Source organism: Electrophorus electricus, chromosome 1, assembly GCF_013358815.1.
Source record: "Electrophorus electricus isolate fEleEle1 chromosome 1, fEleEle1.pri, whole genome shotgun sequence".
Taxonomy (NCBI): domain Eukaryota; kingdom Metazoa; phylum Chordata; class Actinopteri; order Gymnotiformes; family Gymnotidae; genus Electrophorus; species Electrophorus electricus.
In genome coordinates, this window is record NC_049535.1 from 22,193,043 (window position 1) to 22,208,098 (window position 15,056).

The 15,056-nt window shown below is 41.1% G+C and overlaps 2 protein-coding genes across 8 annotated transcripts in view; one reads left to right on the forward strand and one right to left on the reverse strand.

Annotated features, from left to right (window-relative positions):
• Positions 1 to 697: 697 nt before the first annotated feature.
• socs1a (suppressor of cytokine signaling 1a) lies at positions 698 to 3,478 on the forward strand. 4 transcript variants are annotated; one of them, XM_027002775.2, is made up of 2 exons: positions 698 to 806; positions 2,560 to 3,478. In XM_027002775.2, exon 2 carries the CDS (start codon positions 2,635 to 2,637, stop codon positions 3,205 to 3,207), a length of 573 nt encoding a protein of 190 aa, XP_026858576.1. In that variant the 5' UTR covers positions 698 to 806; positions 2,560 to 2,634; the 3' UTR covers positions 3,208 to 3,478. The 4 variants fall into 4 exon arrangements, with proteins under 4 accessions (XP_026858576.1, XP_026858577.1, XP_035383648.1 ...); XM_027002776.2 differs by having other exon boundaries at positions 702 to 806; positions 2,557 to 3,478; XM_035527755.1 differs by lacking the exon at positions 698 to 806 and adding an exon at positions 2,067 to 2,276 and having other exon boundaries at positions 2,557 to 3,478.
• Positions 3,479 to 8,353: 4,875 nt separating this feature from the next.
• clec16a (C-type lectin domain containing 16A) overlaps positions 8,354 to 15,056 on the reverse strand; it is a 43,494-nt gene continuing 36,791 nt past the window's right edge. For all 4 annotated transcript variants that reach the window (XM_027002732.2, XM_027002730.2, XM_027002731.2 and 1 more), the window contains one exon: positions 8,354 to 10,811. In XM_027002732.2, coding sequence (XP_026858533.2) covers positions 10,384 to 10,811 — 428 coding nt within the window. In that variant the 3' untranslated portion in view covers positions 8,354 to 10,383. The remainder of the gene's footprint in view (positions 10,812 to 15,056) is intronic.

Sequence of the window (15,056 nt, forward strand, 5' to 3'; positions counted from 1 at the left end):
TGTACTGATTCATTAATACACTTAGTCAATGCCACAGTCATGTGTGCTGTTGGAATCCCTTTATTATTTTCCATAAACTCCATTCATAATTTATTTTTGAGTGTATTAAGATATTAATTTACATATATTATTGACAATATTATATGAATATAGTGCAGTAATTTTTTAACGCTACAGGATACGAATGGAGTAAGACAGTATACCAGGCATTATGAAAGTGATGGAAAGAGATTTTTCGAATTACTAACTCTTGTTAAAATAAATCAAACGACGCTACACAGGGTGACTGCAGCTCGATGACATTGTGCGTTCAGGACAAAACGCTGATTAACCACCGATCACGTGACTTGTGGGAATATTGCTAAATGTGAAAGTAAGCAAAGATAACGAAACTGCCTAACTGAAGCGAATTCCTAACACTGTTTGTGGTGGTAGCCTATGATTTCCCAGCCAGTGATTGGTGAATAGGGAAATGAAGGTTCTGGACTTGTATGCCAAGTCTAACATTAATTATTAATTTATGTAAATTTTGGTATAATATACAGATGACAAAAATAACAAGCTTTCAATGGTATTATGGAAACGGTATGCTAAAACAAAGGGAGACACCGACGCTGAAATTCCTAACCTTTCAGGACATGGCGCCCTCTATTGGCTGTGACTATGCAGCTACACTTTCTCTTTTACTTTCGGAATAAAGCAGTTGCAGTAATAAAACAGAATTGACGGAGAGGAGCTGATTGAACTCGTGACGTGCTCTGCAAGGAGCACTATAACACGCACCAATATCAACGTCATCTCTGCAGGTGAGTGCCGTTTTCCCAGTAAAAAATCCCCAAACATAAACGGACCTGTAAAACAACTGTGACTAACGAAAATGGCCACATGTCTAATATATGTTTTTGTCTGTCGGTCTGCCTACATGTCAATAGAGTGAAACTATAAGGGTATGCTATTAAATTAAATGCAGCACAGTAGCCTAACTAGAACGCCCATTTGCTTAAGACAGATTTTCCAAAATGGATGCAGTTGCTAAGAAGTGATTTTCAGAGGAAAGCAAGTCATTCATGCATGCTTATGATATGGGCCAGGTCCCCTCTGCAGCATGGTTTCTGAGAAATACATGGAAACGAAAGTAGTTATAAACGTAATTCACTCTGACTCAAAATGTCAGTGAGTTGGAGATAGTGCAGAAGAAATTTTAGTTTCACAATGAAATCATTGTTAGAACCAGCTGTATGTGTAAGTTTATAAGACAAGCATTGTCGCACTGTAGTACACACCCAAATGTATACAAAGCCTCATCGCTGAAGCTCATTGTGAGCTGTTGTGTTTAATGGTAATCTAAATGTTGCTAGCTTTGCAGTGTTTGAGCTATTTCCCATGTCTGAGCTATTTTGCATGATCCACCAAGGAGAAGTCAGGCTCTGTTCTCTGCTATGAAGAAATGAAACCTATGCTACATTTCAGGGTAAAAAGGAGTCCCTACCTAGATCCCGTCAGGTTTATTGCACAGGGTTTATGTTGCTACTCATATTGCACGACATTACATTTCGTTGCACTGCTGCACAATGACGATAAATAATTATTTATATAAAGCTCCATGTTAATCGACATGCAGCAAACGAGGGCAGATGTGCATGCCTGTGATATAACGACCACAGCAAATCCCACTACGACTTTCGTCTTTGGCAGTAATTCTCCCAAATAAGCATACACATCCGATCTGAATTCTGCTGTTAATTGCTTTACAGATATTTATTGCATAAAACAAATTCGTAAACAATTCAAAATTAATAAGTGTTTCATTGCTGACGGTTTCTAATAAAATTGACTACAAAATATCTCTCTCTATATACATATAGATAATGTTAAATAAACACGGTATTTAAACTAATCTGGAAATTAAACAATTCGGAACAACGGCTGGAGGAATAGTAACTGTCCTGGAGGAATTGTAGCTAAGCTCTCCGATTTCGGAGAAGCCCGGCTAAATCGAAAGGAAAGTTTCCGGGAAATGGGCGATGGACACGGGGCGGAGCAATACACTCCAGACCTGAATAAAAACTCGGTGGTTAGAGAGATACGAAAGTCAGTAATGAGGGGAGAAGCTCGTACAGGTAGTTTATGAACTCTGTACCTCGGACGTAACGGTGAAGTAAGTCAATGGAAGTTCAAGATTCGTTCATCTTGGAATTAGTTCATGACTCCCGACTGACCCAGTGCGATACAGACTTGTCGTTCTGCTCTTTAAAACTGCAACCACCAGTTTAACGGTAGGTTAATTCATTTTATAGAAACTGCTTTTGCGGCTTCCAGTTTATCTTTGCCACAACCCTTAAGGATTAGGTCTGAAGTTTTAAATGCTTAAGTAGTTGGTAGAGTGTACCGTGTGACTGAAGCATAAGGATTCTAGCTAAAATAAAGCTCTACCATAAATTGCATTCACAAAAGTCCTAGTCATGTTATTTAGTTTTACTTTTCATTGTTGTCAGCTAAATGTAAAATGTAGTTAGTAGTTACTTTTCACTAAATATGGCTTGCACTTTGCTTCAGCAGACTCGGTTGGCCTCATTTAGATGATGTTAATGAGGCACGCTATGGAAGACCACATGGGTTGGTCTTCCCTGTAGGATGGTGGCACACAGCTCAGTGGATGATAGCTCAGGCACAGCAGACCGCAGAGAGCTGGTTTCCCCGAGGCACACAGCCGCTAGGCCTGAGACCCACTTCCGGTCCTTCAGGAATGAGGCTGAATTCAAGATCATCGTTGAGACCACCTCTATGCTAGAGGAGAGCGGCTTCTACTGGGGCCCCATGACTGTGGAGGAGGCCCATCGCAGACTAAAGAAAGAGCCACTGGGCACCTTTCTGATCCGGGACAGCCAGCAAAAGGACGTTTTCTTCACGCTTAGTTATAAGTCACCCAACGGCCCAGCCAGTATCCGGATTATCTTCCAGGGCTCCTGCTTCAGCCTGGCCGGCAGCAAGGAGTCCTTCGACTCCTTGTTCAAGCTGCTGGAACACTACACCAGCTCAGCCAAGAAGAGCCTTGGGCAGCCGTACCGGAGAGTGCGCGTGCAGAGCCTGCAAGAGCTGTGTCGAAGGCAGATCATGGAGACGTGCGGTGGCGAGAAGGCTATCGACAGCATCCCCGTCATCCCTGCCATGAAAACTTTCCTCCGCTCCTTCCCATATCGGTTGTGAAGTCCTGACGGACGGCATTAAAGGATATGGGATATGCTTGGGATACTTGACATACTCCGCATGGCCTCGTGACATATTCCATATGGCCTCGTGGTGTAAAGCAGGCACTTTGTAGCACAATTCTGAAAGTTAGACTTGAACACTCTGCAATGAAAGTTTACATTGACCATGAATGTTTACACTATACAGGGAGCTTGGATTCCTGTGTCTATATTTTTGCTATGCAAAAATAGGAGCTATGCAAAACTCCTATATCATTATTTTTATATTAGTAATAAATATATTTTTAAAAATTCTTTTGTTACTTGTCTCCTTATTAGAAGAGACTGATGACAGTTTAAGATTTGCTTCCAGATGTAGATACTCAGAGCACTGAGAGTAAAGTGATAGTTCTAATAAGACCTATCAGATTTACTTTTACTGCCTCTAAAATCTAAGCAAAAGGTAGATTTGGGAGTTACAGTTTAAATTTTATGAAACCAATCTCAAGGACCTAAACAAAGAACAAAGTTTTAAAGGCTTTCCAGTTATTTGAATGAAATATAAATAGTTCTCATAACATTTTGTCAGTTTCTAAAAATGGAAGTTCGCTGGTAAAAAGTGACATTGTGACTTGTCATTGTAACAGTATCTTTCACGTGTTTTCCATATTGCCTAGATGTACCTGCATTTCTGAAATGACACAAGCCTTTTTGGAACAACTATTGTCATATGAATGATCTGGGTAGTAGGAGAGCTGAGGGGCGGAGCTACGGTGACGGTAACTCTTTATGGCTCAGACAGACATTTACAAGAAACAGACAGGGGGCGGAGCCTGTGAGGTACACAGACATTGCCAGTGAAAATGCTTTAGCAAATGTGTATAGGATTACTCAAGAAATGAGTAAGAATGAGATAAGGCGAGTATGTATCAGCGTTCACGTAAACTGTAAATCGGTGATTATAATTCCATGCATGAGAGGAGGAAGTGATTTTACAATTAGAAAAAGAATCATGTGTAGTTATGTCATCATGCAGTGTTTCCTGGTTTAGAAGAGAAAAAAAGCAGCAAAGTTTGCTGAGAGATGAATAAGCTTTATTGATCAATGTTTAAAGTCAGGTTTTGTTTGAGCCTGCTTTCTTCAAAATAGATAAAAATTAAACTCACACTGTTCTAGACAACATTAGGTTTAACCTACCCTGTTCTTTAAAGAAAATGAACTTAAACCTTAGAGCTCTGGCAGACAGTCTCAACTGAATCATAAAGTCTTGGCTTCCACGAAATTACCACATTTATGACAGCGTATGATTTTCATGTCACTCATGAATGAAGAATTCTTGAAAGCTTCCTGATTTTTTTTTGAATCACTACATGGTCTTGAAAGTGTAACTGCTTAGTTAGAAGCAGACTGGGGTGAAACTCTGGTGGCTTGTTACGGAAACCAGCTACAGAACAAAGCAATACATAATGCTATGCCTAATCTTTGTTGAGATCTGGACATCATCTTCCTAGGAATTCAAATGTGTGATTTCTGATAAAAGAACTGGGGTGAAAAGAGATTTCTGAAGAATTGTGGAAATCAAAGTATTCTTTAATATTTTTACTTACCCTTTGGACTAGTTTGTTTTTCATATAATTAAATTAATGAGGATTTGAATCTTCTAATTTACTGCAGTCTTGACATAAGATGACATCTTGACATTCACAACATGGAGACTGTTAAAAGGAGGTTACTCAGGCTACATCATTTGATCAGTCTAATGCACTACTACTGATGTAAACATTTGTCTTCTTTGTTTATTTTATAGAAATATGTTCATTTTAGCATTCAGGATTACACCTTCTTGGCATTACTGGTATAATCAGACCATCACTCCTTACCTGCTGGTGGTTAAGAACATACATGAAAATAGTCACTTCCAGGAAAGGAAACAGTTGGGTTTCCCTGAAGTGCCCCTAATCTCCACTGCATCTGGCCTCAGCTCACACATATTTACATGTGTGCGCGCACACACACACACACACACACACACACACACACACACACACACACACACACACACACACACAGCAAAGTATCCACACCAAACGTATCTCCTTCAGGGGGCAGTGCTAACCCCATCACATTAGTGTTTGGGTGTGTGTGGAGACTTATAAAGGATGTTCATAAATGCTCATTGGACCCCAATGGACCACACTGGGGACATGATACGTGTACTTCTGTACTACGGATACTAAACGATTTTATAATATTGAATAGGCTAAATATATCGGCTATGATAACATTTAAAAATAAATGCACACATTTTACTTCCCACACTGACTGAACATATACTGAGCCAGAACTGCACCAGTTGACTCAGTGTTTGACACTGTAACCTCTTTTTTCTTCCATGGTAACCACAACAGAAGACCCCTGAAATTAGTACTTTTTAACCTTCTATGTTTCAAGCCATAAGACTGAATTTCCAGGAAGACAAGAGATACCGCCACCTGCAACCTAATTGTTACTATGACAACTATGACAGCTCCTCATTCCACATCAAGGTAGGAGGTCTCATGTGGCCTGCACTGAGAGCTGGTGGGTGGCGATTTCACCTCTCAAACAGTGCGTTTCATCCAAACATAGCAAAGAGACACATTCCATTCTTCTTGCAACAAAACATGACAAGGTTAGTGCCCACTTAGTGTTTTAAGAGTGAGTCACAGAGCGAGACAGAGTACGTGTGTGAGACAGAGAGGCGGCAGAAGGGAAAAGGGAGAGCTAGTCTGAGCTGCAAAGGCTGTCCAATGACAGCAGTTGAAGGTTCTCCTCAGTTTGGATGGCTACTTATCACAGGCTCAAATACACAAACTTTTTATTATACCATTTATCAGAACTAATGTCACTGGTAGGCATCTCTCAGCTGAATGAGATCTACAGCTAACTAGAATTATCTCAGTTTCTTGACCCACTGCTGAGCTTTCACCGCAGTGTCTCACTACCTGGCTCTGGTTTTCACACAGCTGAGATGACGCCAATATAACAAAAGGCGTTTTACTGAAGATGGTGATACACAAGAAAGTCAGGCATATGAGAGGAAGTGACAACCACAGACAACCAATTTTTGACAAGACCCACAATAACACAACAGACATAACGAGCTTAAAACTGAATTGACCAGACTAATGATCAATGATGTTTATATGTTGTTAACAAAAAAAAAATATGTTTTTTGAATGAAAGTTGGCTAACATGGTATTATTTAAATTATGCAAATACTAACTTCAAAACATGACTTTTTTCAAATGTTCATTATACTACATGTTTTCCTCAGCATCCTCTTATGCAATAGATGCATCCCTTTAAAGATAACTGTGTAAGAATCAGATTAACTCAAGTGCTAAATGTGCATCCACAATCGTTCCCCCCGGGTTGTCCTCCTGGAAAGTTCAAGTCAAGACAAATTTATTTAATATTAATATTTATTTAATATTGCATGTGACAGCATGTGACAGTAGCAAGCTAAAGGTGATAGTTGAAAAGCAAAACTCCCTAAGCATGAGGAATAAACCTTGAAAGGAACCAAGACTCAAAGGGGGATTCCATCCTCCTCTGGTTAACACCAGACAGCACACCAGGAAAAAATTTTAATAAAAAACTACATAAGCAAAATAAGCAATAGGAGTCTATTCTGGGTTTGATGAGTGCAAGTGTGTCCAAAACCAATATGGTACAGGAACAACTCAGAAACAGCTGCCCAATACTCAGCCCAGCAGATTCCAGTAATCTGAAAGAGAGGACAGCTTATTAGGCATGGTCAAATACTACAGTGTGTAAAATATGGGTATATAACGAGCAAGCGTGGACTATATATAATATAGCAGATCCAGCTATAGTAGCACAGGTAAAAGGGCCGTGGGCTCCCTGGAAAAACAGCACTCTGCCGCCCCCAGTCAACAAACTTGAGTGACAAAAAAACATTGACATGACTGCATCGCAACATTCGTGTTTACCATGAATCTCAAACCCCATGAACTCCCAGATCTACACCTTTACCCAAGATAAGCATATAACAATATGCCTGACTAATCAAATAGGTTTCCAGTGTAGCCTTAAATATTGAGATTGTATCAGAGTCCTGAACATTAACAAGAAGATTATTCCAGCTGCTAATAAAGAGCCTGCAGTTTTTAAATTAATCAGACCTGATGGATCATAAAAGCGTAAGAGTTTGCTAAGGTACTTTGGGGCAAGACCATTCAGTGCTTTTAGATCATTAGCCTGGGATAATAACCTATAAAGTCATATGAGCTAATGCTCATAGCCTGAGCATAACTTTGGACAACCAGTTGTCATTCTCAACTCATGATCTTGAACCCTGATCTTGGCTTGGCCTACTAAAAGAACTTGTAGTCCTCAACTTTTTAAATTTTTTACATAAATTTTACATTAATTTGCTTCCCATATGATTGTCTGGATATATTTAGTTTGTGCTACATTCTTAACAGTTTAGTTAGCACAAGTGCATTTACAGTATTTATTTATGTTAAAAACATCCACGTAACACCTGCCCTTTTGTTAATAGAAGCTATAAAAACATCTTTATTTCCTTCCCAGCTAGGGATCGGCAGTCTAAACTTCCTCCATATCAAAATTCCACTCTATGGGAAACAAGTTGGATCTTAAAGGAAGGCCACTTTTTGCAAATGTGGTTTGTGAACATTTTTTAATGTCACCCTCTTGATTCTTTAAACTAGCAGGACACCTACCCGTTTTCTTCTGAAGACGAGACCTTTGAACTCTGGGCAGATGAAGAATTGTGGACCTACAGATGTGGCATGATGATATTGTTGCTGATTTTATAGAATGAGAAATTAGTTGTGTCCCATTGCAGAGACTTCTTTTCCACTCTGACGACATCATGGATAGCTGGAGTTGTCGATGCCAAAATGCAGACAAAACACTAAGCCCTTGTGCAGTTTTGAGAATATAAAAATCTGGAAAGTAATCAGTGCAACACAACAGATTAGAAGAAACAAATGGAAATCTGGACAAGAGTACAATTACAGACAATGGCTACAGCCATACTTGTATCCAAGAAAAGAACTTCAAGATTCAACTACGAAAATGATGGTGCCCAAAGGGAGTTAAAGGTGGGTCAAAGTGAAATCACATCCAACTGCTGTATGTAGAATAATTTATTGCAGTTCTTTAATGTCTTTTGGTAAAGGAATCATAATAGATTAAAAGCAAATTGCAATTTACACAGCATACAAACAAACATTTGACACATTTTTGTTGTTTTTCTTTTCTGCTTAGGGATAAGTTTACATTAGAGTGAAAATACTGCAAGTTCACGCAAATGACTGTATTGCTTTTAATATTATGTTTTACAAAATCTGCCAGCTTTTTACTACAAACAACTCTTCCAGAGAGAAATACTTGTCCATAGCATTCTTGCATTATCACCTGACCATATGTACACCCTTTCTATGTGCTACTGTTTAAGAAGTGGAAAAAATTCAAATGTCAGTTCCCATCTTTACTGCTGAATAATGTTAATTGAAATAAATTAGTCAATTATTTAAAAAATAAATTACTTATTGCAGATCACAATTAAATTTGATTTCAGACTTATGTGCCCCCAGAACATGTTGTAGGGTATAATTCTTGTATGATTTAACATATTTAACCAATTCTTGTCATCAGCATCTCATGAGGGTAAGAATTACATGAACAATGGGGAAAGAAGTGATCATAAAAAGGTAGCTGACAGCCCAATTCCCCCAAAAGGCTACTGACTCAGATACACACTGCAAACCCAGTTACATCTGAACAAATCTGGTATTTCTGGTGTGTATTCCAGCAGATGGGTTTTTTTTGGCTTTTGTGCGGATTAATCGCACAAGCCGAGCGGGTTACCCTTTGTTTTTTTGTTTTGTTTTTTTTATTTAACAAGAGTATAAAATCTAAAAAAACAAACAAAACAAAACAAAACAAAACAACCCCCCTCCCCCCACTGGTGATTATGGGTTCAAGCGGCAGTTGGGTTTAACACCTCAGTACAGAGTTGACCCACACTGTACTAGTCAAGCCTGCCATCACGCACCAATGCGCTGCAATTCGGTGCTCATCCTGGGCACACCGTCTCCCCCTGCTTTCCCCATCTTGCCTAGCCATCTTATTACACAGCCTGATGGCAGCTGCCTGGGAGGAAGAAGAACATTCTAATGTGTCAACGGACTGGAGGTGCTCACAGGATTAGAGTTTGAAAATGTCCTCGGCCTGAAGCCAAGACCCTGAACGAGAGGTGTCCGGATTCCTGGAGAGACGTGCTAACCCAAATTTAGTGTTAACAAACCAGAGCTGTCTGGAATAATTCAGCAAGGAGGAACACAAAACTAAACTAAATCTAAAACACTAAGCCCTAAACTGTTTGACACAGTGGGTCTCCAGATGAAAATTCCTGCACAACAAAACCTTGATTTTACCTCTGAACCTTTCTTAGGGAGCATAGGCTCTGACGGGGGAAATCAGGAATTCTGTGCAGTTTGCACTGCAGCCCCTCTTATGCCTTGTGAATTCAGTGCCAACTGAATACAAACCTGTGTTCACTTACAACCTTGAGGGAGTGTGGAGATGACTCAAAGGACTTTACACAAGCTACTGTTGAAGTGCAACTGCATGTTCAGTCAGAGTGAGAGTCCTCCAGAAGACAGCACCGCCGGACAGACCCAAACGTCTCTGTACATTCCTCAGTGTTAAGACTGGTAAAAACAAGTGGGCAGTTTCTCGCCCATTTGGACATATTTATAAAAACAGATCTGCTCTCCTCCTCCTCTCACATCAGTCGCGCGTGCGCACAGACTGACAGACAGACAGACACACACACACACACACACACACACACACACACAGTCCAAACCTACTCATTCACTCTTGTAGACACATTTCTGACTCAAAACTGCTTACAGATGTAGCACCATGGCAGAAAAAAAACCCCTAACAAAACAATGGTGCTCAGACAAAAAACAAAGCTGTGCTTTGAAGGACACTCCCAACAAATGACGCCATTGTACACATGAGTGCTCCAGTGTTCTCAAAGAAAGAATGCTGCTTTCTAGAATGTTCTTAAACAGTAGGCGCCGAATGATTTCCCCGCTGTGAGTTAACCAAGATGAGGTGACAGGATCTCAAAAAGGAGCTGATCCGCTTAGTCTATTTCAGTCTCCTGCTCCACGTCTGGGCAGTGCTCGGAGTCACACTGGGGAATGGGATCGGCAGACTTGTTCGCTTCCAGAGGCCTGGGTTCGTCTTCTGACTCTTCTCGCTCTCTGATACACGTGCCAGGCGGGCTGACCTCTGCTGCCTCGGAGTCAGAGGAAGGCTCATCCTCTTTCAATATCGTAGTGACCTCTTCCTCCTCCTCCTCGTCCACTTGCACAATGGATGTCTCTGAGCCTGTATCCTCCAGGGACAGGCCTGCAGCTGCGGATCTGAGGGGACGCAGGTGGGGCGGGTCGGTGGGGGGTAACAGGGTGAGGGAGTCCACACTAAGCGCGTCGCCATCCGCGTCTGACAGCAATGAGATGGTGGGTTGGGCGGTAGGGGTCAGGCTCGGGGCCAGGGCTGGGCACAGGGCTGTAAGAGGAAGAGCAGGACTGGTGAGAGCTTGACACACCCCTATGAAAATGCAGCTTCATCTGTTCACACCAGCACAGTAGAGGGGAGGGGAGAGGAGGGTGCTTGTGGAGCTATGAGGTAGCCCTGATGCAGAGGGAGGTACTACTGGCTACTGCATCCTTGTTGTTACTGGAATTCAGTTTTTTTTCAAAGGGGCATTATATAAATCTACACATATTTATGTCAAAGCTTAGCCCAAACATGTTTGGTGAACAAAGTTCACTTCTTTAGTTTTGAAGCATTGATGCTAAACTAACAGGTAATGGAAGCTGATGACCACCATTTTACATCAGTGAATCTGAATGGCAAACATGTTCTCACTGTAGACTGTGACTGAGGTAAGTGAAAAACGTATGTAAAACATTACTGCTAATGTGGTTAAATACTAAAATGAATTTATGAAATGTCAACTATAAAACGAATATCTGGATTATTTGGCTTGACAACTTGGCAACTAACATCAGCTATCTAGATAAGGGTTAACCAGATAAATCAGTTTTGTGGCTGATTTGGTAACTTTCTGAACAGGTGACTTGCAAATCATTGATAGTTTTCAGGAAAAGATTGTGAAGTATTAAAAGCACTCACACATACTCTAAAATACTTCCAGTGACTTGCTGCTCTCCAATAATCAGCCAATCAACATACTCAACTCACCAGAAGATCTCGACAAGTCACACAGTGATTGATGGGTAGACTGCATTGCGATAAACTGTCACTACTCCCTGGGCAGTCGGAAATTCCTTTTGAATTCAACCATTTCACTCTCTGTGGTTTGGAATCTACCTTAAAATGGTCAAATTCCTTATGTAGTCCACTTCGTAGGAAACTTCTAGGGCACTTGGAATGCGCCCAATACTCACCAAGAGTGCTGTGGATTCTGAAAGTACACTGGCCCTTCATATAATTTCCTTAAGGTGGTGAGATTTAAGACGGTGCATTCAATGTGGTTGGCTATGCTCTGATTCCAACCACAATGCACATCAAACTATCAAAACAAAACGCATATTATGAATTGAGAGACCCCTGCCTGTCTTGATTTAACCAGTTGCACAGCTATAGTGATCCAAAAGGCAGTTAGTAGCAATGTCAGAATCAGGTCTGTATGCTTTAAGGGGCAAAAACTTTAGCATCTACTGCCTTTAAAGATGGATAAAAACTATGCACAGTATGTTTAAAGCAGACGATAAGTTTTGAATTGAAAAACATGCTATGTATGATTCATGATAAGATGAGGTCTTACTGTAGAAGGGGATGTGAGTGCAGTGTGAGAGAGGGTGGGCTGACCAAACAATGACCTAATATGGGGTGGGTGGGGAACATGGCACCATCATCCATCTTTGCAGCCGTCTGCTGAACTCTTCCTCTTAGTAAAGGGAAAGGGAGTGTTGGACAGCACTCTGGATGATGCTCTCAATCAGTTTGTTTATGGCTAATTGTGGAGGTGAGAGCATTACACCAAAAAGAAAAAAAAAAACCCCTAGGTCTGAATTAATCAACCGCCTCCAGCTCAGAGCCCGAAATCTGTAGGAGACTTTAGAAAAGCCACAACATGCTGACTTATCTCTTCAAATGACACCAAAGGTTCCATCCAGGGCTTCTGTGGTGAAAAGATGCTGAAAGGCTTTCAGATTTTTCCACAACCACACTTCTCGACCACCAGCCATTTTCTTACAGTTGAACAGGCGGCAATGGCCCCTTTAGTGCTGGCCCACGCTCCCGTTAACCACACGCCCTAGATGCCTTTGTGGGCACCTAGGATGAATCTAAGCCAGTCAAGGCTGCCCCATCTCCTGGGCCAATCACAGATGGGGCCTCTTCTAAAAAGCTTTGGGCTCTATCTGGAACAACACAGGACATTCCACATCTTTTGGCACACTGCCGTAAAACAATGTGCCTGTGGAGTTCTGAGAAATAAAGATGAGCTCAGCAGGAAGAGGGTCCTGAACTCCACAATTCCAGTTCGAGTGTTATCTCAAGGTGACTGAACCACACTCAGTATCAGACATCTGATAAAGCATTAAACTCTGGCTGTATGTGATCCATTTGTGCATGGGCTTTAGAAGGGTTTGTTTGTATAAAGAATAAAAGACAGTACGTGACCATTCCCTTCAGATTTTGGCAGAGTGACCACATAGCACTAGATCAAGTGAGACATGCTGTTAACAAACATAGTTGGGGTTGGAAACTGCAAATGCGCCAATATCTGAATGTGTGCCAACAAGTCTAAGGGTAGTAACAGACAACACGATTTAGACCTACATCATCATGAATCACAATCACATGCATTCTGGGCCAGGTGAAAGTAATCAGATATACAATCTTAAGATATAATTTTTTTCTATTAATTTAATAAATTCTAGTAATATAACAAAGTTTATATATTAAAGTTGTGCAATTAATATTACCATTTGCTTTTTGTGGTGATTTTTGGGTGAGAGAGCTCTGTGAGATGGATGAGATAGATTCATGCATTATTTACAACTGAGGGCAGATTTTAAAAATCTTTATATAATCTTAGGTCAGTAATTCTTAATCCTAGCCCAGGGGCACTTGCTGTATTTTCTTGCCACTAACATAGCTGTTGTAACTCATCAATTATTTAGCAAGGCATCTATATGTTGAATGGGAGCAGAACACATACCTGAAAAAAAGTCTGCCTTTGTGTTGTGAATTATCTGTATTAAGCACTGCAAAATGAAACTTGCTTTGGCATGTAACGCAAACATATTTGTGTGTACATGCCAAAGCATTAAGGATTTGTCCTCTTCAATGGCAAGGCATTTTAATGCTAAAGAACACTGCATTAACAACATGTGTGTTTATGTTGCAAGTTGTTGCTCTGGCAGCAAGGACATTAGGACACTCAATGAAAACTTTCTCAAAGCTTTAGAACACTTTCAAAACGTCAGAACCCCACTGAATGAATGTTGTTTTAAACATCTATGTCCTATAATTTCAGAAGCGCTTTGCTTACACATCTGAAGAACCTGTGAAACGCCCTGTGTACTACAAGGCAATTATGATCTCTACAGCTCTTGCTGTCTCACGACAGACACACAAATAATGTCCTCTTCATTAGAGATGTGTGAACCTGGAATGCAGCATAAAATCAGGTGAGCATGTTTTCCACAGATCAGTTTCAGTCTACATCCACATTAGAATGGGAAAAGTGAGCTGAATGACTGAAGGAGACAGGGTCTTAAGTGCTAGTCTAGCCAGGGCCTGTATTTCATAAACTGCCAAGCTTGTGGGGTTTTCTCATGTAATGCAGTTGAGAGTATTCTGGCATGATTGAGGAAAAACACCCAGTGAAAGGGAATCCTGTGGACATAAACAATGTGTCAATGAAAGGGATCAGAGGAGGATGTCAAGAATTGTTGTGAAAAACAGGCGGTACACAAGCAAGGAAACCGCTGCCGGATACAACGCTAGTCCGCCAACTAACATGTCTGAATACACAACTCGTTGCCCCTTGGCATGGATGGGCTATAACAGCAGACAACCAGTTTGCGTGACATTGCTGTCTAAGGAAAAACAGGCAAAACTCCAGGGGGCAAAAATGCATAAAAATTGGATCACTGAACAGTGGACAAGCATCACCCGGTCAGATGAATCCAGATATCTGTGGCGCCATGCTGATGGGAGGGTCAGAATTTGATGCAAGCAGCATGAATCGAAGAGGCCTTCCTGTCATGTGTCAACAGTTCAGGCTGGTGGAGTAATGGTGGAGGGAATGCTGTCTCGGTACACCCTGGGCCCTCTGATGCCTCTAGATGGACGTTTAGACAGTAGGGCTTACCTAAGCATTTTGCCTAAGATTTGTGGCCAACCAAGTTCATCTCTTGATGGCAGCTGTGTACCCAATGGCAGAAGGACAATTTCAGCAGGACAGTGCGCCACGGCACAAGGGTGATTTAGTCATGGATTAGTTCCAGGAATGTAACTCAGAATTTTCCTTGCTTCCCTGGCCTTCACAGACCACAGATTTTAATCCTATACAGCATCACTGGGGAGAGTTTGAACGGGCTGTTCAGAGCATGTTAGTACCTCCATCTAAATTGTGGCAACTGCGAAAAGCTGTCATGTCCACACGGGCCAAGATTCCTGAAGAATAATTAACATTTAGTGAAATCTATGCCATGACAAATTATTGCTGTTCTGAAGACCAAAAGGAAGTCCAATGAGCTACTAGATGGGTGT